General features: G+C 56.5%; 1 protein-coding gene across 1 annotated transcript in view; it reads left to right on the plus strand.

Annotated features, from left to right (window-relative positions):
* C2CD3 (C2 domain containing 3 centriole elongation regulator) overlaps positions 1–24,129 on the plus strand; it is a 58,469-nt gene that overhangs the window by 27,404 nt on the left and 6,936 nt on the right. Inside the window, exons 19-31 of the mRNA XM_054391114.1 lie at positions 1,462–1,634; positions 3,234–3,357; positions 4,582–4,850; positions 6,797–6,886; positions 7,641–8,249; positions 9,135–9,452; positions 14,442–14,580; positions 15,891–15,955; positions 16,739–16,944; positions 18,700–18,795; positions 19,704–19,867; positions 21,054–21,259; positions 22,501–23,464. Coding sequence (XP_054247089.1) covers positions 1,462–1,634; positions 3,234–3,357; positions 4,582–4,850; positions 6,797–6,886; positions 7,641–8,249; positions 9,135–9,452; positions 14,442–14,580; positions 15,891–15,955; positions 16,739–16,944; positions 18,700–18,795; positions 19,704–19,867; positions 21,054–21,259; positions 22,501–23,464 — 3,423 coding nt within the window. The remainder of the gene's footprint in view (positions 1–1,461; positions 1,635–3,233; positions 3,358–4,581; positions 4,851–6,796; positions 6,887–7,640; positions 8,250–9,134; positions 9,453–14,441; positions 14,581–15,890; positions 15,956–16,738; positions 16,945–18,699; positions 18,796–19,703; positions 19,868–21,053; positions 21,260–22,500; positions 23,465–24,129) is intronic.

Genomic DNA, 24,129 nt, shown 5'->3' on the forward strand with positions numbered 1-24,129 from the left:
GAAGCCTTTTAAAAATTCTAGAATGGTTGGAAGGGACCTCCAAAGTTGATCCAGCCCAGCCCCCTCTGCACTCAGCAGGGACATCCCCAACTAGATCAGGTTGCCCACAGCCCTCTCCAGCCTCACCTTCAATAGCTCCAGGGATGGAGCCTCAACAACCTCCCTGGGCAACCTGTGCCAGTGTTCCACCACCCTCCTGGGGCAGAATTAGTTCCTAGCATCCAATCTAAATCTGCTCTGCTCTACTTTGAAGCCATTGCCCCTGGTCCTGTTGCCACAGGCCTTTGTAAGCAGCCTCTCTCCATCCTTCCTGTAGAGCCTCTTCAGGTCCTGGCAGGCTGCTATTGGGTCTTCCCTTCCTAAACATCCCTTTGCTGGTCTGCAACATTTGGAATGGGAAAAAGCTTTCCAAGAGACCCTTGGAACTTGGAAGGAGCTGAGAGACCACCTCCAAAGAGTTCTCTCTGGGATGCTCTCAGCATCTTCAATCACTCCTAGAAGTTTCTGGGCAAAAAGAAGAAACCAAAAGGCTGCAGAGAGACTTTTGCTAAGGGAGTCTAGAGCCAGGCCAAGGGGGAAGGGTTTGAAGCTGAGGCAGAGCAGGGTTAGACTGCAGCTGAGGAAGAAGTTCTGCAGCAGGAGGGAGGTGAGAGTCTGGCACAGGCTGCCCAGGGAGGCTGTGGCTGCCTCCTGCCTGGGGGTGCTCAGGGCCAGGCTGGATGAGGCCTTGAGCAGCTGAGTCTGGCTGAGAGGTGTCCCTGGGCATGGGGTGGAGGTTGGGGGAGCTGAGCTCTGAGCTCCCTTCCAACCTGAGGCAGTCTCTGATTGTTTCCACCCCACCCCCATGGCAGCACTGCTGCTGCTGCAGAGCTAAACCATCTGAAGCCCCTCAGAGGGCATCTCCTGAGGGCAGCGACACACCAGGACCTGACAAGGCAGAAGCAGCAGCAATAAGGTCCACAATGGCAGTCAGAAAGGATTTCACACATGGCCTGCTCCCAACTATCCCAAGGGGGTCTAGTTGAGAGGTTCCAAACCATCCTCCCTTGTCCTGTCACAACAGGCCCTGCTCAAAACTCTGTCCCCAGCTTTCTTCTTAGCCCCCTTCAGATCCTGCAAGGCCACCAGAAGGTCTCCCTGGAGCCTTCTCTTCTCCAGGCTGCACAACCCAGGCTGCCCAAGGAGGTTGGATGCCTCCTCCCTGGGGGTTTTCAAGGCCAGGTTGGATGATGCCTTGATCAACCTGGGCTGGTGGGAGGTGTCCCTGGGCTGGTGGGGAGGTTGGAACTGGATGATCTCTGAGGTCCCTTCCGACCCAACCCATTCCCTGAATCTATGAACTCCCGAGGAGGTCAGTGCTTGAAGACACCCAAGTGGAAGCTGACTGCTGTGCCAGCAGAAGAGAACTGCTGGTCCTCCCCAAGCCAGCATGGTGGATGCTGCTGCTTTGTGTCCTCCCAGGTATTACTACCCCAATGTCAGGGACCAGATGGTTGCCAAGGGGACCTTGCCCTTGTCCCGGCTCTGCGCCATGGTCACCAAGCAGCACCGAGAGGAGGTTGGGATGCAGACTTTTAATCTTCCACTGGTCCCCAGGACTGAGCCCTCAGAGGGATTTCATCTCAGGTCTTCAGGTAAGGGAAGCTGGCCAGACCCCTCTGTAGCTGCCTCCTGCCCCTCCAGCAGCTTCACTCCCCCCCAGCTTGCTGCCATCTGCAAGCTGCCTGAAGGAGCCTCCAGCCCTCCCCCAGCTCAGTGATGAAGACATCCAAGAGAAGTGGCCTCACACTCAGCCCTGGGGACACCACTGGCCACCAACTGGAGCTAACTCCATTCCCCACCACTCTTTGGCCCAGTGTTTAACCCAGTCAGGTGTCCACCCCTCCCAAACCACAGAGTTTCTCCAGGAGGATTCTGCAGGGCATGGTCTCAAAGACTTCACTGAAGCCCAGGTAGCTACATCCACAGCCTTGAGTCACCATGGCACAGGAGGACATCAGGTTGGGCACCTAGATCCTGCCTTCCATAGACCTCTGCTGGACAAGCACCTGGTTGTCCTCTCTGTGCTGTGTGCTGGCACTCAAGGTGACCTTAGCAAGGCTTTTGATCCTGTCTGCCATCACATCCTTGTGAGCAAGCTCAGGAAGTGTGGGACACAAGAACAGACAGTGAGAGGGATTAGGAACTGGTTCCAGTGGTGCCAAGGCCAGCTGGAGAGCTGTGAGCAGTGGAGTCCCCCAGGGAGCAGTGCTGGCTCCAGTCCTCTGCAACATCTTGATCACTGACACATTGATGATGGCACAGACAGACACACAGACAGAGTCTGCTCAGCAGCTTTGCTGACAATACCAAACTGGGAGGCTTGGCTGAGACACCTGAAGGCTGTGTGGCCACTCAGGGAGACTTTGGACTGACTGAGAGCTGGCAGAGAGGAACCCAATGAGGGTCAGCAAGGAGGAGTGCAGAGTCCTGCAGCTGGGAAGGAAGAATAAACTGAAGGCCAATGGGATCCTGGGGTGCATTAGGAGGAGTGTGGCCAGCAGATCCAGGGAGGTTCTCCTCCCACTCTACTCTGCCCTGCTGAGACCCCACCTGGAATATTGCATCCAGCTCTGGGCTCCCCAGTTCAGGAGGGACAGGGATCTGCTGGAGAGAGTCCAAGGGAGGGCTCCAAGGATGCTGAAGGGACTGGAGCCCTGCCTGGGGAGGAGAGGCTGAGAGCCCTGGGGGTGGTTAGTGTGGAGAGGAGAAGGCTGAGAGGGATCTGATCAATGTCTGTCAAGAGCTGAGGGCTGGGGGTCAGGAGGCAGGGGCCAGGCTCTGCTCACTTGCACCCTGGGATAGGACAAGGGGCAATGGATGGAAACTCCAGCACAGGAGGTTCCACCTCAGCATGAGGAGGAACTTCCTCACTGGGAGGGTGACAGAGCCCTGGAGCAGGCTGCCCAGAGAGGTTGTGGAGTCTCCTTCTCTGGAGCCTTTCCAGCCCCATCTGGATGTGTTCCTGTGTGACCTGTGCTGGATTCTATGTGCTGCTCTGACACAGGTGTTGGTGGAGATCTTGACTTGCAGATCTCCAGAGGTCCCTTCCAACCCCTAACATCCTGTGGTCCTGTGATCTTCTCCATGGCCTTCAGCTGGAATGATTTGGTTTCTATTGGGAGCTGTAACCAAGCATTGGTTCTGTTGGATGGAACCACGACAAGTTGACCTTTCCCTCTCCTTTCCTCCAGGCTTGCTTGATGTGAGTGTGAGGTACCAAAGATGCATGAGGCCAGGAGCAGGAAGATCTCCAGGTCAAGCTGTTGTCCTTTCTGTACAGATCCACAGAGCAGCAGGCTTGCAAGCAGCAGCCAGGTAGGAAGATTGCTCTCAAAGTAGCTTTGTGTGGAGGCAGCAGGAGGAGCCATGGGATGAGAAAAGATCTGAGCTGGCCAAATCCCAGGGAATCATAAAATGCTCTGAGTGGGAAGGGATCTTTTGTGGTCATCCAGTCCAAAAACCTCTGCAACCAGAGCCACAAACAACCTGACCTGGGATGGTGCCAGCCATGGGGCAGCTTCCCATCTCTGAGTGCTCCTCCTGAGCAGCAGCTGGGGCTGTTTGGTTTGTAGATGATTCCATCTTCTGATGTCATCTCTTCTGGCTTGTCACTACTAGCATGGAAAAATGATTTGCTGTGGCCTCTTGCTTCCTTCTGGAGCAGGTTCTCTTTGGTCATGGAATCACAGAATGAAGTTAGGTTGGAAGGGAGCTCAGAGCTCCTCTCCCCCAACCTCCACCCCATGCCCAGGGACACCTCTCAGCCAGACTCAGCTGCTCAAGGCCTCATCCAGCCTGGCCCTGAGCACCCCCAGGCAGGAGGCAGCCACAGCCTCCCTGGGCAGCCTGTGCCAGACTCTCACCTCCCTCCTGCTGCAGAACTTCTTCCTCAGCTGCAGTCTAACCCTGCTCTGCCTCAGCTTCAAACCCTTCCCCCTTGGCCTGGCTCTAGACTCCCTTAGCCAAAGTCTCTCTGCAGCCTTCCTGCAGGATCCCTTCAGCTCTTGCAAGGCAGCTCTGAGGTCCCCCTGGAGCCTTCTCTTCTGCAGGCTGCACACCCCCAGCTCCCTCAGCCTGTGCTCAGAGCAGAGCTGCTGCAGCCCTTGGCTCAGCTTTGTGGCCTCCTCTGGCCTCCCTGCAGCAGCTCTGTGTCCTTCTTGTGCTGGGGACAGCAGAGCTGGAGGCAGGATTGGAGGTGGGCTGTGAGCAGAGCAGAGCCAAGGGGCAGAATCCCCTCTGCTGCCCTGCTGCCCACACTCCTCTGGCTGCAGCAGGGCACCCACAGCAGCTTGCCCAGGAGCACAGTGGCCAGGGGGGGTTGGAAGCTCTCCAGAGAAGACTCCACAACCTCTCTGGGCTGGTTCCTTGACAGTTCTGCTCAGACCTGATCCTGTTGTTGTTCCAAACTTCTTCCTTCCCCCCTGGAGACAGAAGCCTCTGTGCAGCCTCTGTAGCAGGTCTCCAACCTTGCCAATGCTAAGAGCAGAGCCACCACTGATGGAATTTGTTCTTCTTCTTCTTTTTCCCTGCTCCCTGCAGAGCTGTGTGCCAGAGGAACCCTTCAGTGCAGTGCCCTGCAGAGCTGGGGGTCAACTCCTACGTCAGTGTCCACCTCCCCTTCCTGCCCCAGGCCGGCAGGCGCCGCACCCCGGCTGTGCCTTCCACCTTCTGCCCAGAGTTCCAGCAGCAGCTGCACTTCCCTTGCAGCCTCATCAGCCACAGGAGTGGTGGGGAAGCTGCTTCCCTAGGGGAGATCTTGCACTCTGCCAGGATTGTCTTCTCCATTTACCACCAGAGCACCAAGGCAGGTAAGGTCCCTTCAGGGAGACTTGGATGGAGTGGAGAGCTGGGCAGAGAGGAACCCAGTGAGGGCCAGCAAGGAGGAGTGCAGAGTCCTGCAGCTGGGAAGGAAGAATCAGCTGCAGCAGGACAGGCTGGGAGGGGATCTGCTGGGGAGCAGCCCTGGGGAGAAGGACCTGGGGGTGCTGGTGGGCACCAAGTTCTCCATGGGTGTCAGCAATGTGCCCTGGGGGCCAAGGAGGCCAATGGGGTCCTGGGGGGCATTCAGCAGAGTGTGGCCAGCAGATCCAGGGAGGTTCTCCTCCCCCTGCTGAGACCTCACCTGGAATATTGCATCCAGCTCTGGGCTCCCCAGTTCAGGAGGGACAGGGATCTGCTGGAGAGAGTCCAAGGGAAGGCTCCAAGGATGCTGAAGGGACTGGAGCCTTGCCTGGGGAGGAGAGGCTGAGAGCCCTGGGGGTGGTTAGTGTGGAGAGGAGAAGGCTGAGAGGGATCTGATCAATGTCTGTCAAGAGCTGAGGGCTGGGGTCAGGAGGGAGGGGACAGGCTCTGCTCACTGTGCCCTGGGATAGGCCAAGGGGCAATGGATGGAAGCTCCAGCACAGGAGGTTCCACCTCAGCATGGGGAGGAACTTCTTCACTGGGAGGGTGACAGAGCCCTGGAGCAGGCTGCCCAGAGAGGTTGTGGAGTCTCCTTCTCTGGAGCCTTTCCAGCCCCATCTGGATGTGTTCCTGTGTGACCTGTGCTGGATTCTATGGTCCTGCTCTGACAGGGGGGTTGGACTGGATGATCTTGGAGGTCTCTTCCAACCCCTAACACCCTCTGATCTGTGCAGGAGGATGGGGGGGAAGGCCACAGTGAGTGGGGACAGCTGGAGAGTGATCCAGGTCCTTTCATTCTTAGTTTAGAAGAGAATCCTGGAGTGGGTTGGGTTGGAAGCGACCATCAAAGGTCATCCAGTCCAACCTGAGGGGTGGACAAGGGGGTGAGAAGAATTGAGTCATAGAGTCATGGAATGGGCTGGGTGGATAGGGACCTTTCAGGGTCATCCACTCCAACCCCCCTGCAGCCAGCAGGGACATCCCCACCCAGAGCAGGTTGCTCAGAGCCCCAAAAAAACTGACCTGGAGAGGTTCCAGGACCTGTTCTGTGCAGTCACTCATAGATGGAATCACCTCAAGTGTCTTCAGGCAGGCCTTTGGGGGAGATTCTTCTCCTTTTGGGGCAAAGAATGAAGGTGTTGAAATCTCCAGATGGTTGAGATCAGCTCCTGAATGAAACCATCATGAAGCTAACAGTGGTAGTGCTTGAGCCTTGGAGGGACCTGGGGGAGAAGACTCAGGATGTGTGTGGGGGTGGGAAGGGAGCTCTGGAGCTCCCCCAGGCCAACCCCCCTGCTCCAGCAGGGCCCCCACAGCAGCCTCCCCAGGAGCACAGTGCCCAGGGGGGGTTGGAAGCTCTCCACACAAGGAGACTCCACAACCTCTCTGGGCAGCCTGCTCCAGGCCTCCAGCACCCTCACCCCAAACAACTTTCTCCTCCTCTCCAGCTGCCACCTCCTGCCTTCCACTTTGTGCCCCTTGGGCTGTCCCTGGGCAGCACTCAGCAGATGCCAGCCCCAGGCTCTTGCCCCCCACAGCCCCTTGAGCTCTTGCTGAGCATTGCTCAGCTCCCCTCTGGGGCTGCTCTTCTGCAGGCTCTCAGCCCCAGGGCTCTCAGCCTTTGCTGCTCCCAGAGCTGCTCCAGGCCCCTCAGCATCTCCCCAGCCTGCCCTGGCCTCTCTCCAGCACTTCTCAGTCTCTCTGGGGCTGGGCAGCCCAGACCTGGAGCCAGCACTGCAGCTGTGGCCTGGCCAGGGCAGGGCAGAGGGGATCTTGGGTGAAAATGTCAGAGCAGGGTCTCTCCCCATCACTTCCTGCTCCTGGTTTCCAGTTTGTTGTCCTTCTTTTCTAGCCCCTGGCACCCTGGCAGCTCAGGCATCAAGAGATTCTCTCCTGGGGACTGTGACAATTCCAACCAGGGACCTGCTGAGGCGAGCTTCAGGTAAGGGAACAGCCTGGGGCTGAGTGGTGCTGAGAGGAAAACTGAAATGTCTCAGGGGGCAGAACATCTGGAGAGGTTTGCTGAGAGTCACAGGATGAGTTTGGGTGGTAAAGCCCTTCAAGATCATCCACTCCAACCATTCTCTGAGCTCTGCCATGGCTGGTGCCAAACCATGGCCCTCAGCACCACCTCTCTGCCTCTCTGAAACACCTCCAGGGATTCCACCACCTCCCTGGGCAGCCTGGGACAGGGTTTAAGAAACCTTCCAGTGAAGAAGTGCCTCAGCACAGGCAGGGAGCTGTGGAGCAGGGCCAGAGGAGGCCACAGCCATGCTGGGAGGGCTGGAAGGGCTCTGCTGGGATCCAGGCTGGCAGAGTTGGGGAAGTTGAGGCTGGAGGAGAGAAGGCTCCAGGGAGAGCTTCTGGTGGCCTTGCAGGGCTGGAAGGGGCTGAGAAGAAAGCTGGGGACAGAGTTCTGAGCAGGGCCTGTGGGGACAGGACCATGGGGGATGGTTTGGAGCTCCAAGAGGGAGACTCAGACTGGAGAGAAGGGAGAAATGTTTGACCCTGAGGGTGGTGAGAGCCTGTCCCAGGGTGCCCAGAGAGGTGAGAGCTGCCCCAGGGCTGGCACCAGCCCAGCTCAGGCTGTTTGGGGCTCTGCAGGGAGCAGGGAGGTTACAGCAGATGCCTCTGGCAGTTGCTTTCCAACCTAAAGCATCCTGTGGTGAGTCTCAAGGTGCTCTTTTCTCCTGCAGGCATTTCAGGCTGGTTCCCAGTGACCCTCTCTGAAGATGTGATGCCTTCAAGCTTCATGCAGGCCATTGTGGGAGGCCTGGAGCTCTCTGTCACCTTTGCTCATCCTGAAGACCGAGGACGTGTCCTGGAGGCTGCCAAGCTCTTAGGCTGGAGTGAGGAAAGCCATGAGGCCACCATGGGTGACAGTGATGAATGGGAGGACAATGCCCAGCCAGTGATGGTGACCATCTCCACCCCAAAACTGTGGCTGCCACTCCATTGTGTGCTGCTTGCAGGCCAGAAGAACCTGGACCCAAACTCTTGTTGCTACCTCAGGTATAAGCTGCATGACCAGGAAGCCACTTGGACGTCTCTCCAGAGGCCCAAAATGAGTCAGGACACCAAGAAGGTGACAGTCAGCTTCAAGAAACCAAAGAAGGTGACTCTCAGAAGGAGCCAAGGACTGCTTTGGTTCTTCAGAGAGGAGAAATTAGAGATCCAGGCGTGGTGGAGCTGTGGGAGAGGAGGTGCTGGGGGCAGACCCCTGGCTACGGATCGGCTGCTCGGGTCAGCCTACGTCGACCTCTCAGCACTGGCAGAGAGGTCCTGGACAGCACAGAGTGTCAGTGGTAAGCTCCTAAAGGACATTGGCATGGTCCTCATGAGCCCATGGCTTGGTGAGGACTGCTTCTCAAGGAGTTAGGGTTGGGCATGGTGGGGGAGTGAGGAGCACCAAGGGTGGTGTCTCTGGAGGAGGCTGCAGCTGGCTGGGGACAATCTTCTGAGCAGGGCCTGTTGGGACAGGCCAAGGGGAGATGGTTTGGAACTCCAAGAGGGAGACTCAGGCTGGAGAGAAGGGAGAAATGTTTGACCCTGAGGGTGGGGAGAGCCTGGCCCAGAGTGCCCAGAGAGGTGAGAGCTGCTCCATGGCTGGCACCAGCCCAGGTCAGGTTGTTTGGGGCCCTGAGCAACCTGCTCTGGTTGGGGCTGTCCCTGCTGGCTGCTGGGGGGAGATTGGACTGGAAGGTCCCTTCCAACCCAAACCATTTCATGACTCCATGACTAAGCAGTGAGCAGGCTGTAGAGACTTCTGCTCCCTTTGGTTCCCTGACCTTCTGTCATCTCCATGGTGGCTTTTGTGGCCAAGCCATTGGCTCTTCTCTTGAGCACCCTCAGGGAGGAAGAGAAGGAAGAAGCCCTAAACCCAAGTTTCATGTCTGTGCTGACTGTAGTGACCCCACCCCAACCCCTGACCTCCACCACCCTTTGGAGGAGCAAACTGTTCCAACCTCAAGTTGGCCAAAGTTCTCCTGGTGGAGCTCGGAGCTGTTTCTGCTCCTCCTGTGGCCTCCTGGGCTCACATCTTTGCAAGCTTTCCCTTCTCCCCGTGGTGCTGGGAGTCACCTCAGGGGGAAATGACCCTGAGCTGCTGGGAGGGCTCAGCTGGAGATGTTGGCCACCACTGGGGGGTTCCTTGGGCCTCTTGAGCTGCTCGTTGGTGACTTCCCTTGCAGGCCTCTATCCCCTGTTCAGAAGCAATGCTGCAGACCTGGCAGGAGCTGCCCTGCGTGTCCACATCATCCTGGCCTCCCCCTCTGCTGCTCTGCCCAGCAGCCCTCCCTGTGCTGAGGAGGACAACAGCAGTGAAGAGGAAGGCACAGAGAGAAGCCCTGAGGGGATCCACCAGGAGACGTCTGACCAGCAGACACCCAACAGCAGAAGTCCAGAGCTCAGTGGTGGCAGCAAACCAGCAGGAGATGATTTGGAGTTCCTGGAGAGCACCTTTGCTGTCAGCATCCTCGTGGAGAGAGCAATGCATCTGAGTTTGAAAGGTGACATCAGCTCCTCCTCCTCCTCCTCCTCTTCCTCCACCTCCTCCTCTTCCTCCACCACCACCTCCTCCTCTTCCTCCACCACCACCTCCTCCTCTTCCTCCACCACCACCTCCTCCTCTTCCTCCACCACCACCTCCTCCTCTTCCTCCACCACCACCTCCTCCTCTTCCTCCACCACCACCTCCTCCTCTTCCTCCACCACCACCTCCTCCTCTTCCTCCACCTCCTCCTCTTCCTCCACCTCCTCCTCTTCCTCCACCTCCTCCTCTTCCTCCACCTCCTCCTCTTCCTCCACCTCCTCCTCTTCCTCCACCTCCTCCTCTTCCTCCACCTCCTCCTCTTCCTCCACCTCCTCCTCTTCCTCCACCTCCTCCTCTTCCTCCACCTCCTCCTCTTCCTCCACCTCCTCCTCTTCCTCCACCTCCTCCTCTTCCTCCACCTCCTCCTCTTCCTCCACCTCCTCCTCTTCCTCCACCTCCTCCTCTTCCTCCACCTCCTCCTCTTCCTCCACCTCCTCCTCTTCCTCCACCTCCTCCTCTTCCTCCACCTCCTCCTCTTCCTCCACCTCCTCCTCTTCCTCCACCTCCTCCTCCTCCTCCTCTTCCTTCACCACCTCCCCTCTTCTTGTCTTTCCTCCTCCCTTCTCTTTGCTTTCTTTTCCTGGGGTCTTCTCCTAGCAGGTGCTGCAGGGAGCAGCTGAAGATGATCTAGTTGAAGGTGTCCCTTCTCACTGCACTGAGCCTGGCCTTGGAAGGTCCCTTCCAACCCAAACCATTCTGTGAATTCCACAGAAAGAGTTTTGAGCTTGGCTGTGACCCTGAGGCCATGGCAGAGGAGTCACAGAATCAAAGGAGCTCCAAGCTCAGGGAGCCCAACCATGGGCCCAGCACTGCCAGGTCACCCCCAGCCCACAGAACCATAGATCACACAAATCACCCAGTGCCTTTGCCTGGAGAAGAGCTTTAGGATCATCCAAGTCCAACCATTCTCTGAGCTCTCCCAGGGCTGGTGCCAAGCCCTCAGCACCACAGCTCTGCAGCTTTGAAACACCTCCAGGGCTGGAGACTCTACCACCTCCCTGGGCAGCCTGGGCCAGGCTTTGAGAACCCTTCCAGTGGAGAGCTTTTTCTGATCTCCAACCTCAACCTCCCCTGCTGCAACTTCAGGCCATTTCCTCTTGTCCTTTCCCTTGTTCCTTGGCAGAAGAGACCAACCCCCAGCTGGCTCCAAGCTCCTTTCAGGGAGTTGTGGAGAGCCAGAATGTCTCCCCCCAGCCTCCTGGGGCTCCCTCAGCTGCTCCTCCCCAGCCCTGTTCTCCAGACCCCTCCCCAGCCTTGGTGCCTTTCTCTGGCCCTGCTCCAGCCCTTCCCTCCTGTAGTGAGAGCCCCAAAACTCACTGATCTCACAGTTTGTGATCTGTTCTTTATTGCTGAGAGCCCCAAAACTCACTGATCTCACAGTTTGTGATCTGTTCTTTATTGCTGAGAGCCCCAAAACTCACTGATCTCACAGTTTGTGATCTGTTCTTTATTGCTGAGAGCCCCAAAACTCACTGATCTCACAGTTTGTGATCTGTTCTTTATTGCTGAGAGCCCCAAAACTCACTGATCTCACAGTTTGTGATCTGTTCTTTATTGCTGAGAGCCCCAAAACTCACTGATCTCACAGTTTGTGATCTGTTCTTTATTGCTGAGAGCCCCAAAACTCACTGATCTCACAGTTTGTGATCTGTTCTTTATTGCTGAGAGCCCCAAAACTCACTGATCTCACAGTTTGTGATCTGTTCTTTATTGCTGAGAGCCCCAAAACTCACTGATCTCACAGTTTGTGATCTGTTCTTTATTGCTGAGAGCCCCAAAACTCACTGATCTCACAGTTTGTGATCTGTTCTTTATTGCTGAGAGCCCCAAAACTCACTGATCTCACAGTTTGTGATCTGTTCTTTATTGCTGAGGGCCCCAAAACTCACTGATCTCACAGTTTGTGATCTGTTCTTTATTGCTGAGGGCCCCAAAACTCACTGATCTCACAGTTTGTGATCTCTTTATTGCTGAGGGCCCCAAAACTCACTGATCTCACAGTTTGTGATCTGTTCTTTATTGCTGAGAGCCCCAAAACTCACTGATCTCACAGTTTGTGATCTGTTCTTTATTGCTGAGAGCCCCAAAACTCACTGATCTCACAGTTTGTGATCTGTTCTTTATTGCTGAGAGCCCCAAAACTCACTGATCTCACAGTTTGTGATCTGTTCTTTATTGCTGAGAGCCCCAAAACTCACTGATCTCACAGTTTGTGATCTGTTCTTTATTGCTGAGGGCCCCAAAACTCACTGATCTCACAGTTTGTGATCTGTTCTTTATTGCTGAGGGCCCCAAAACTCACTGATCTCACAGTTTGTGATCTGTTCTTTATTGCTGAGAGCCCCAAAACTCACTGATCTCACAGTTTGTGATCTCTTTATTGCTGAGAGCCCCAAAACTCACTGATCTCACAGTTTGTGATCTCTTTATTGCTGAGAGCCCCAAAACTCACTGATCTCACAGTTTGTGATCTCTTTATTGCTGAGGGCCCCAAAACTCACTGATCTCACAGTTTGTGATCTGTTCTTTATTGCTGAGGGCCCCAAAACTCACTGATCTCACAGTTTGTGATCTGTTCTTTATTGCTGAGAGCCCCAAAACTCACTGATCTCACAGTTTGTGATCTGTTCTTTATTGCTGAGGGCCCCAAAACTCACTGATCTCACAGTTTGTGATCTGTTCTTTATTGCTGAGAGCCCCAAAACTCACTGATCTCACAGTTTGTGATCTTCTTTATTGCTGAGGGCCCCAAAACTCACTGATCTCACAGTTTGTGATCTGTTCTTTATTGCTGAGAGCCCCAAAACTCACTGATCTCACAGTTTGTGATCTCTTTATTGCTGAGAGCCCCAAAACTCACTGATCTCACAGTTTGTGATCTGTTCTTTATTGCTGAGGGCCCCAAAACTCACTGATCTCACAGTTTGTGATCTGTTCTTTATTGCTGAGAGCCCCAAAACTCACTGATCTCACAGTTTGTGATCTGTTCTTTATTGCTGAGAGCCCCAAAACTCACTGATCTCACAGTTTGTGATCTGTTCTTTATTGCTGAGAGCCCCAAAACTCACTGATCTCACAGTTTGTGATCTGTTCTTTATTGCTGAGAGCCCCAAAACTCACTGATCTCACAGTTTGTGATCTGTTCTTTATTGCTGAGAGCCCCAAAACTCACTGATCTCACAGTTTGTGATCTGTTCTTTATTGCTGAGAGCCCCAAAACTCACTGATCTCACAGTTTGTGATCTGTTCTTTATTGCTGAGAGCCCCAAAACTCACTGATCTCACAGTTTGTGATCTGTTCTTTATTGCTGAGAGCCCCAAAACTCACTGATCTCACAGTTTGTGATCTGTTCTTTATTGCTGAGAGCCCCAAAACTCACTGATCTCACAGTTTGTGATCTGTTCTTTATTGCTGAGAGCCCCAAAACTCACTGATCTCACAGTTTGTGATCTGTTCTTTATTGCTGAGGGCCCCAAAACTCACTGATCTCACAGTTTGTGATCTGTTCTTTATTGCTGAGGGCCCCAAAACTCACTGATCTCACAGTTTGTGATCTGTTCTTTATTGCTGAGGGCCCCAAAACTCACTGATCTCACAGTTTGTGATCTGTTCTTTATTGCTGAGAGCCCCAAAACTCACTGATCTCACAGTTTGTGATCTGTTCTTTATTGCTGAGAGCCCCAAAACTCACTGATCTCACAGTTTGTGATCTGTTCTTTATTGCTGAGAGCCCCAAAACTCACTGATCTCACAGTTTGTGATCTGTTCTTTATTGCTGAGAGCCCCAAAACTCACTGATCTCACAGTTTGTGATCTGTTCTTTATTGCTGAGGGCCCCAAAACTCACTGATCTCACAGTTTGTGATCTGTTCTTTATTGCTGAGGGCCCCAAAACTCACTGATCTCACAGTTTGTGATCTCTTTATTGCTGAGGGCCCCAAAACTCACTGATCTCACAGTTTGTGATCTGTTCTTTATTGCTGAGAGCCCCAAAACTCACTGATCTCACAGTTTGTGATCTGTTCTTTATTGCTGAGAGCCCCAAAACTCACTGATCTCACAGTTTGTGATCTGTTCTTTATTGCTGAGAGCCCCAAAACTCACTGATCTCACAGTTTGTGATCTGTTCTTTATTGCTGAGAGCCCCAAAACTCACTGATCTCACAGTTTGTGATCTGTTCTTTATTGCTGAGAGCCCCAAAACTCACTGATCTCACAGTTTGTGATCTGTTCTTTATTGCTGAGGGCCCCAAAACTCACTGATCTCACAGTTTGTGATCTCTTTATTGCTGAGGGCCCCAAAACTCACTGATCTCACAGTTTGTGATCTGTTCTTTATTGCTGAGGGCCCCAAAACTCACTGATCTCACAGTTTGTGATCTGTTCTTTATTGCTGAGAGCCCCAAAACTCACTGATCTCACAGTTTGTGATCTGTTCTTTATTGCTGAGAGCCCCAAAACTCACTGATCTCACAGTTTGTGATCTGTTCTTTATTGCTGAGAGCCCCAAAACTCACTGATCTCACAGTTTGTGATCTGTTCTTTATTGCTGAGAGCCCCAAAACTCACTGATCTCACAGTTTGTGATCTGTTCTTTATTGCTGAGAGCCCCAAAACTCACTGATCTCACAGTTTGTGATCTGTTCTTTATTGCTGAGAGCCCCAAAACTCACTGATCTCACAGTTTGTGATCTGTTCTTTATTGCTGAGAGCCCCAAAACTCACTGATCTCACAGTTTGTGATCTGTTCTTTATTGCTGAGAGCCCCAAAACTCACTGATCTCACAGTTTGTGATCTCTTTATTGCTGAGAGCCCCAAAACTCACTGATCTCACAGTTTGTGATCTGTTCTTTATTGCTGAGGGCCCCCTGTGGGTTCATTAACCACAGCTCTGTGGTTTTCAGGGAGTCCTTTGACTGAACGTGAGGTGAGAGCCCCCAGCAGCTGTGTGTCCTTCCCTGTGGCTGGTGCAGATGTTCCCCTCAGCACCTCAGTGGTAGAGAACACAGACTCACCCCTCTGGGACTTCCAGCAGCAAGCCAGGTAAGCCAGGGGGGAGCTCCCAGAGCCACCTTGGGTGTGACAAGGACACAGTGAGGTGGCCTTGGGTGCTTTGCTTCATCCCCCCCACTGGTGGTTTGTGTCCAGCAAGGGGAGAAGTTGTCTGTGGAGGCTTTGTTTTGGAGCTGACCTGAGGAAGGGTGGTTTGAGGTGCTCAGAACCTTGGGTGCTTGGAGTTGTGGCTTAAGAGCATGGAGTCATTTAGGGTGGAAGAAGCCTTTAAGGTGATGGAGTCCAACCATGGAGCCAGCACTGCCCCAGCACCACCACCCCATGGCCCTCAGCACCACAGCTTCCAAACCCCTCCAGCCAGGGAGACTCCACCACTGCCCTGGGCAGCCTGGCACAGGCCTGGGCACCCCTCATAGGGCACAAATTGTTCCTCAGGGACAACCTCAACCTCCCCTGAGGTGACTTGAGGCCATCTCCTCTTGTCCTATCCCTTGTTCCCTGGGAGAAGAGACCAACTCCTAGCTGGCTCCAAGCTCCTTTCAGAGCCAGAAGGTCTCCCCCAGGCCAAGCTGTAGCTTCCCATCTGTAGGACAGAGCTGCTAACTCCTGAGAGACTCTTGGCAAGGTTAGGTAAGACTTGATCCAATTTATGGGATGCTCCTCCCAGAGCTGCTCCAGGCCCCTCAGCATCTCCCCATCCTGCCCTGGCCTCTCTCCAGCACTTCTCAGTCTCTCTGGGGCTGGGCAGCCCAGACCTGGAGCCAAGACTCAGCTGTGGCCTGGCCAGGGCAGAGTATAGAGGCAGCAGAACCTCCCTTGACCTGCTGCTGGCCACACTCTTCTTGATGCTCCCCAGGACTCCTTTGTCCTCCTTGGCCTCCCCCAGGGCACCTTGCTGGCTGCTGGTCCCCTCCTTGCCCCCCAGCACCCCCAGCTCCTTCTCCTGGCAGCTGCTCCCCAGCAGCTCCCCCCTGCTCTGTGCTGCTGCAGGAGGTTGTCCCTGCCCAGGGGCAGGACCCTCCCCTTGCCCTGCTTGGCCTTCAGGACCTTCCTCTCCCTCAGCTCTCAGCCTGCCCAGGGCTCCCTGGCTGCCAGCACAGCCTCAGGGCTGTCCCCACTGCTCCCAGCTGGGTCCCATCAGCAGTGCTCAGAGCTGTATCTGAATTGCTTCAAGCAGCTTCAAAGCTCTTTCATTATGGACTCCTCTCTTGGGTGGTTTCTTCCAGCAGTCACCTTCAGAGCTTTGGAGGTTTCACCTCCCCCCTGAACTTGCCTTTCCCCCCCTCCCCCATATTCCATGGCTAATCCTGGTTTGTTTTTTTTTCCTTCCTTCCCAAAAGGTTGTCCAAAGAGCTGCTGCTGGATCCACAGCAGACCTTGGTCTTCAAGGTGTGGCATAAAGCAGGTAAGGTTTGGGTGGGGTTGGGGGCTGGGGTTGGACTTAGATGTCCTTGGGAGGTCCCTTCCAACCCAACCCCTTCTGTGCTTGAGGGCAGTTGTCCTCTGCAGCCCTTTCATGAAGTCTTTAACTGTCTGCAGCTCCCTCAGAGGAGCTTGGAGCCAGCTGGGGTTTGGTCTCCTCTGCCAAGGAACAAGGGACAGGACAAGAGGAGATGGCCTCAAGTCACCCCAGGAGAGGTTTAGCTTGGCCATGAGGAATCATTTCTGCCCTGTGAGGGTTGTCCAGGCCTCTGAGGAGCAGCTGAGGGCCCTGGGGGGGTTGAGGCTGCAGCAGGGGAGGCTGAGGGGAGACCTTGTGGCTCTCTGCAGCTCCCTGAGAGCAGCTTGCAGCCAGCTGGGGCTTGGTCTCTTCTGCCAAGGAATAAGTGACAGGATGAGAAGGAACAGCCTCAGGTTGTCCCAGGGGAGGTTGAGGTTGTCCCTGAGGACCAATTTGTGCCCTGTGAGGGGTGCCCAGGCCTGTGCCAGGCTGCCCAGGGCAGTGGTGGAGTCCCCCTGGCTGGAGGGGGTTGGCAGGTGTGGAGCTGTGGTGCTGAGGGCCCTGGGGTGGTGGTGCTGGGGCAGTGCTGAGCTCATGCTTTGAACTCCATGATCTGAAAGTTCTCCTGCAACCAAGCCAACTCCCTGCCCCTGGGGCTGTGTCTCTGGGGCATTTTCAGCTTCCCTGCAGATGTTTGGGGTTCAGTTCAAATTAATTTGCCTTCTTCTTCTTCTTCCTCCCTCCCAGAGTCTGAGCGGGTGATAGGGTTTGCCTCTGTGGACCTCTCTCCTCTCCTGGCTGGCTTCCAGCTGGTCTGTGGCTGGTACAACATCATGGACTTCAGTGGGCAGTGCAGAGGGCAGCTCAAAGTTGCTGTTTCCCCTCTGCAGAACATCAATCACCTGAAGGAGGAGAGGCAGGCAAGGATCAGAGCCCAGCCAGCAACATCTTCAGTAGGTGCTGCAGACCCCTGCCCCCTGCACAGCTGCCAGGAGGCATGGAGCTGGGTCTGGTTGTGAGGAGACCTTTCAGAGCATCCTGTCCAAGCATCAGCCCAGCACTGCCCCAGCACCACCACCCCATGGCCCTCAGCACCACAGCTTCCAAACCCTTGCAGCCATGGGGACTCCACCACTGCCCTGGGCAGCCTGGGCCAGGCCTGGACAAGCCTCAAGGGGTAGAAATTGTTCCTCAGGGACAACCTCAACCTCCCCCGGGGCAGCTTGAGGCTCTTTCTTTTTGTCCCACCAGTTGGGAGCAGCCCTTGAGCCCCAGCTGGCTGCAAGCTGCTCTCAGGGAGCTGCAGAGAGCCACAAGGTCTCCCCTCAGCCTCCTCTGCTGCAGCCTCAACCCCCCCAGGGCCCTCAGCTGCTCCTCACAACTTCTCCACAGCCTTCTCCTCCTTCCCCACAGCCCTCCCCAGCTTCCTTGCCCTGCCCTGGCCCTGCCCCAGCCCTCAAGCTCCTTCTGGCACTCAGGAGCCCAACCCTGCCCCCAGCACTGCAGCTGTGGCCTCCCCAGTGCCCAGCCCAGGGGCACAAGCCCTGCCCTGCTCCTGCTGCCCACACCATTGCTGCTCCAGCCCAGGCTGCTGCTGCCCTCCTTGCCCCCCTGGGCACCCCCTGGCTCCTCTCCAGCCACTTTCAACCAACATCTCCAGGTCCTTTTCCATGGTCCTGATCATCTCCAGTGGCTTCTCTCTGCTGTTGCTTTGTTGATGTTTGTGGCTGTTCATTGTTAGGGGAGCATTGCCTGGCTCTGGTGTCTGGGAGCCTGACATTGGCTCATTGGCTGCTTTGGGTGGCAGCTGATGCCCCAAACCACCCTGGAAATTCAGCAAGGTCCTGCTCCTAGGTCTGGGCAACCCTCAGCACCAATCCAGGCTGGGGGAGGAGGAGGAGGAGGAGGGTGAGAGCAGCCCTGCAGAGAAGGCCTTGGGGGTGCTGGTGAGGGAGAAGCTGGACAGGAGCCAGCAATGGGCACTGGCAGCACAGAAGGCCAAGGGCAGCCTGGGCTGCATCCAGAGCAGCTTGGGCAGAGCTGGAGAGAGAGGATCCTGCCCCTCTGCTCTGCTCTGGGGACACCTCCCCTGCAGGGCTGGGGCCAGCTCTGGGGCCTCCAACACAAGGGAGGCAGAGACCTGCTGGAGAGGGTCCAGAGGAGGCCACCAAGGTGATGAGAGGCTGGAGAACCTCTGCTGTGGGGCCAGGCTGGGGCAGTTGGGGCTGTTCAGCCTGGAGAGGAGAAGGCTCCAGGGAGACCTCAGAGCTGCAGTTCAGTATCTGAAGAGGACCTGCAGGAAGGCTGGGGAGGGACTGTGCAGAAGGGCCTGGGCTGACAGGACCAGGGCCAATGGTTTGGAAGTGGAGCAGGGCAGGCTGAGGTTGGCATCAGGAGAAGCTCTGCACAGGGAGGGTGCTGAGACCCTGGCACAGGCCACAGGGAGCTGCTTGAGGCTCCATCCCTGGAGACACTCAAGGTCAGACTGGAGGTGGCCCTGGGCAGCCTGCTCTAGCTGGAGGTGTCCCTGCTGAGTGCAGGGGGGTTGGCCAAGGAATCCAGCCTGATTCCAATCTGTGACTCTCTTGTAAAAATGAAAGCTCCTAAGAAAAGTTCATTTTTTCTTTGCCATCTCATCAAGATAATTGCTTGAACCTCTCCAGTTTCCTGCATGCCTGCCTCATGGCTGCTGTTCCTCTTCACCCCAGGTGCAGGGCAGCTTCCCACCACTTCCCACTCATGCTCCCAGCTTTTCCAAGCAGTTGGTGAACAGCTTGTCCAAGGAAGTCTCTGTTCCCACTCCAGTGTGGTAAGTCCAGTGACCAACCCAGAGGGTGGGAAGGGACCTCTGGAGCTCCCCCAGTCCAAGCCCCCTGCTCCAGCAGGGCCCCCACAGCAGCCTCCCCAGGAGCACAGTGCCCAGGGGGGGTTGGAAGCTCTCCACACAAGGAGACTCCACAACCTCTCTGGGCAGCCTGCTCCAGGCCTCCAGCACCCTCACCCCAAACATCTTCCTCCTCCTCTCCAGCTGCCACCTCCTGCCTTCCACTTTGTGCCCCTTGGGCTGTCCCTGGGCAGCACTCAGCAGATGCCAGCCCCAGGCTCTTGCCCCCCACAGCCCCTTGAGCTCTTGCTGAGCATTGCTCAGCTCCCCTCTGGGGCTGCTCTTCTGCAGGCTCTCAGCCCCAGGGCTCTCAGCCTTTGCTGCTCCCAGAGCTGCTCCAGGCCCCTCAGCATCTCCCCAGCCTGCCCTGGACCCTCTCCAGCACTTCTCAGTCCCCAATTTGTGTCCCCTGCCCCTTGTCCTGGCATCCTGGTCCCTTCTCTCCAGTCTGAGTCTCCCTCCTTGTCCTGTCCCCACAGCCCCTGCTCAAATCTCTGTCCTCAGCTTTCTTCTCAGCCCCTTCCACAGCTTGCCCAGGCAGGTGCTGATGGCCCCATCCCTGGATCCATCCCAGGTCAGGTTGCTTGGTGCTCTGAGCACCCTGCTCTAGCTGGGGACATCCCTGCTGGCTGCAGGGGCTTGGCCTGGGTGCCCTGGAGAGGTCCCCTCCAGCCCAATGCATTCTATCATTCTCCAAAGGTCTCCAAGGGGACAACAACTCCCAACCTCTCCTTGTTGAGAGCTTCCAACCCTCCCCTCATGGCTGTGACCTCTGGATCTAGTCCCAAGAGGTCCATGTCTGAGCTCTGGTGGTGTTGTTGCAGCCAGAAGAGTCCTGCTGGCCCCCAGAGGCCTCGGCACCAGGAGCACCTCCAGAACGTCCGCAGGTTCCACCTCTGCCTGCAGCAAGCAGGAGGCAACACTCACAGGGCAGCCAGGGTGGGCTCCTTGCCACCATCACCATCAAGAGCTGCTCTGCTGACAGCCCTCAGGTAAAGCTCTCACAGCCCAGAAGCTCAAAGGTTTGGGAGGTGGAGTTCTGGGCATCCGAGCTGGGAAGGAACTGAAGCTGGAAATGGGACAGAAGCTGAGGGAGAGGGACCAGGAGGTACCTGGAGGGGCCTGCAGAGCAGGAGGGGATGAGAGAGGTTTGGTGAGGCCACAGCTGCAATCCTGGGGGCAGTTTTGGGGTCCTCACTGCCAGAAGGGATGGAGCAGGGCCAGAGAAGGGCAACAGAGCTGGGGAAGGGTCTGGAGAGGAAAGAGAAGAGTCTGGAGAAGTTGTGAGGAGCAGCTGAAGGACCTGGTGGGGGTAGAGGGTGGAGAGAGGGAGGCTGAGGGGAAACCTTTTGGCCCTCTGCAGCTCCCTGAGAGCAGCCTGGAGCCAGCTGGGGCTTGGTGTCTTCTTGCAGAGGGCAAGGGATAGGACAAGGGGAAATGGCCTCAAGTAGCTCCAGGGGAGGTTTAGGTTGGACATCAGAAGGAACTTCTCCACTGGAAGGTTCTCAAAGCCTGGCCCAGGCTGCCCAGGGAGGTGGTGGAGTCCCCATCCCTGGAGGTGTTTCAGAGAGGCAGAGCTGTGGTGCTGAGGGCCATGGGTTAGGACCAGCCTTGGTAGTTAGAAAGTGGTTGGAGTGGAAGATCTCAAAGGGCTTTGCCAACCCAAATGATTCTGTGGCTGGAAATGAGGAGCTGGGAGGGAAAGCCAAGAGCAAAGGCTGAGAGCCCTGGGGCTGAGAGCCTGCAGAAGAGCAGCCCCAGAGGGGAGCTGAGCAATGCTCAGCAAGAGCTCAAGGAGCAGGAGGATGGAGCTGATCACCTCCACTCCATGATCTGGGATTCCTGATCACCTCCACTCCATGATCTGGGATTCCTGATCACCTCCACTCCATGATCTGGGATTCCTGATCACCTCCACTCCATGATCTGGGCCTCTGCTCATCCCCAGTCCCACTTGCTGAGCTTTACCCCTTGCTCCTTTTTACCCTCAAGCCTGAGTTTCAGAGCTCCTTCCCCATTTCTTCTTGCTCAGATGGAGCAACCTCAACACTTCCCTGCTGCTCTTTCTCTCCCCTTCCCACCCCTCCAGGCTGTTGTCTGCAATGCTGCAAACCAAACTGCTCTGCCCCCAGGCCTGACTGGAGTCCTCTTAGCAAAGCTCTTTCCCCCTCCTTCCAGACAAAACCTGAGTGAGCTGGATGAGGTCCAAAGCTACTTCAGGCAGAAGCTGAGCAGATCCTTCCCTGACTTCACAGCCAGAGCAGGTGGTGAGGAGCAGGAGAGTGATCCCCAGGGCTTGGTGAGCAAAGGAACAGATCCCAAAGGATCCCATCTGTGGGAAAGGTCCAGCCAGTTGGTGTCCCAGGTCAGCAGCCTCCTCAATGGTGAGTGGCCACTTGGGGTGGGGATCACTCTGCTCAGAAGCAGCCTTCAAGTGCCAGCAGCTCCTGGGTTGGTTCTCAGCATGGATTGGTGCATTGGGAGAGTGCTTCAGAGGGGCCTTGGACCTCCCCTCAGTAACACAGTCCTGAACCCCAGCATGGGGAGGGGTGGGAAGGGACCTCTGGAGCTCCCCCAGTCCAACCCCCCCTGCTCCAGCAGGGCCCCCACAGCAGCCTCCCCAGGAGCACAGTGCCCAGGGGGGGTTGGAAGCTCTCCACACAAGGAGACTCCACAACCTCTCTGGGCAGCCTGCTCCAGGCCTCCAGCACCCTCACAACAAACAACTTTCTCCTCCTCTCCAGCTGCCACCTCCTGCCTTCCACTTTGTGCCCCTTGGGCTGTCCCTGGGCAGCACTCAGCAGATGCCAGCCCCAGGCTCTTGCCCCCCACAGCCCCTTGAGCTCTTGCTGAGCATTGCTCAGCTCCCCTCTGGGGCTGCTCTTCTGCAGGCTCTCAGCCCCAGGGCTCTCAGCCTTTGCTGCTCCCAGAGCTGCTCCAGGCCCCTCAGCATCTCCCCATCCTGCCCTGGCCTCTCTCCAGCACTTCTCAGTCTCTCTGGGGCTGGGCAGCCCAGACCTGGAGCCAGGACTCAGCTGTGGCCTGGCCAGGGCAGAGTATAGAGGCAGCAGAACCTCCCTTGACCTGCTGCTGGCCACACTCTTCTTGATGCTCCCCAGGACTCCTTTGTCCTCCTTGGCCTCCCCCAGGGCACCTTGCTGGCTGCTGGTCCCCTCCTTGCCCCCCAGCACCCCCAGCTCCTTCTCCTGGCAGCTGCTCCCCAGCAGCTCCCCCCTGCTCTGTGCTGCTGCAGGAGGTTGTCCCTGCCCAGGGGCAGGACCCTCCCCTTGCCCTGCTTGGCCTTCAGGACCTTCCTCTCCCTCCGCTCTCAGCCTGCCCAGGGCTCCCTGGCTGCCAGCACAGCCTCAGGGCTGTCCCCACTGCTCCCAGCTGGGTCCCATCAGCAACCTGGCTGAGGCTCCACTCTCTGCCTTCATCCAGGCTCTTGAGGAAGATGTTGGCCAGGGTGGGGTGAGGGCAGTCAGTGGTGAGGAGGCCATGCTGGGATCCCCCACAAGCTGGGAGTCTCTAACTCTTCCCCCTTCCTGCAGGGAGCCCAGAGCAGCTGGGAGGGGACTACTTCTTCCTCCTCCACCCACCCCCTGCTCTCTTCTCTCTTCACCAGACCTGCAGACCATCTCCAATAGCAGCAGAGAGTCTCCTGCTGAGCCTCAGGACAGCAGCAGGAGGCTTGGTGCTCCCCATCTGCCTGAGCAGGAGGCTGAAGAAGCTGGAGGTGAAGCACCTGCAGCCCAGCTGGAGTTGGACACTCCAGAGCCACCCTGCCTGGGAAGATCTGTCTTTGAGAGACACATGCTCCATGAGCTGCTGGCCCAGGCTGTCCCTGAGGATGAGGATGGCTCTGCCCAGGGGGATGAAGGCCCTTTCTCTGCCCAGCCAGCCAGTGATGAAGAGTATGATGAAGACATCATAGAGCCACGAGCCCTTAATGAGGTCACCACCATGACAGACAGGACCAGCCCTTGGTCCAGTCTGCTCTCTGAAGGGGAGCAAGGTGCTGAGCACCACCTGAGGCCTGCAGATCAACCCTCAGGAGGTGGTTGCCAAAGAGGAAGCAGCAGCAGCACCTCCTCCAGCCTGCTCCAAGGTGACCCCCAGGCCATGCTCAGCACCCTCAGCGCCCCCCCAGAGCAGAGCAGTGCTTGGCTGGGGGCAGAAGGCTTCCAGAGCTTCAAGAGGGAAGCTGAAAGGACAGAGGAGGAGCTGCTGCAGCCTGCTCCTTTCTCAGAGGTGCAGCAGGGAGCTGCTGCTGCTCCTCCAGAGGATGGGAATTGGGCTGGGGGTGAAGCACTTCACACTCAACCTGTAGAGCAAAATCAACCTCCTGGAGAACTGGAACTGCCCCCAGCTGTTGGTGTGACCAATCCAAACCCCATGGGAAGAGAGGAGCAGGGGAGCCTTGAGGCTGTACAGGAAGGTCATCAAGGTGAAGATGAGGAAGGAGGCTCTGAGGAGATCTCTGTCAGGAGTGTGTCAGCACAGGCAGGCTCAGAAGGAAATGGGGAAAGCTTTTCTGATGAGAGCCAGGGAGAAGCCCTGGAGGAGTCAGAGAAGTCCACAGTGGTTTTGTATCCTTTGTTCTTAACCACACTGCAGCCTGCAGAGGCTCAGAGCAGGGCTGAGGTTGGAAGGGAGCTCAGAGCTCATCTCCCCCAACCTCCACCCCATGCCCAGGGACACCTCTCAGCCAGACTCAGCTGCTCAAGGCCTCATCCAGCCTGGCCCTGAGCACCCCCAGGCAGGAGGCAGCCACAGCCTCCCTGGGCAGCCTGTGCCAGACTCTCACCTCCCTCCTGCTGCAGAACTTCTTCCTCAGCTGCAGTCTAACCCTGCTCTGCCTCAGCTTCAAACCCTTCCCCCTTGGCCTGGCTCTAGACTCCCTTAGCCAAAGTCTCTCTGCAGCCTTCCTGCAGGATCCCTTCAGCTCTTGCAAGGCAGCTCTGAGGTCCCCCTGGAGCCTTCTCCTCTGCAGGCTGAACACCCCCAGCTCCCTCAGCCTGTGCTCAGAGCAGAGCTGCTGCAGCCCTTGGCTCATCTTTGTGGCCTCCTCTGGCCTCCCTGCAGCAGCTCTGTGTCCTTCTTGTGCTGGGGACAGCAGAGCTGGAGGCAGGATTGGAGGTGGGCTGTGAGCAGAGCAGAGCCCAGGGGCAGAATCCCCTCTGCTGCCCTGCTGCCCACACTCCTCTGGCTGCAGCAGGGCACCCACAGCAGCTTGCCCAGGAGCACAGTGGCC

The sequence above is a fragment of the Indicator indicator genome, chromosome 1 (genome assembly GCF_027791375.1).
Source record: "Indicator indicator isolate 239-I01 chromosome 1, UM_Iind_1.1, whole genome shotgun sequence".
Taxonomy (NCBI): domain Eukaryota; kingdom Metazoa; phylum Chordata; class Aves; order Piciformes; family Indicatoridae; genus Indicator; species Indicator indicator.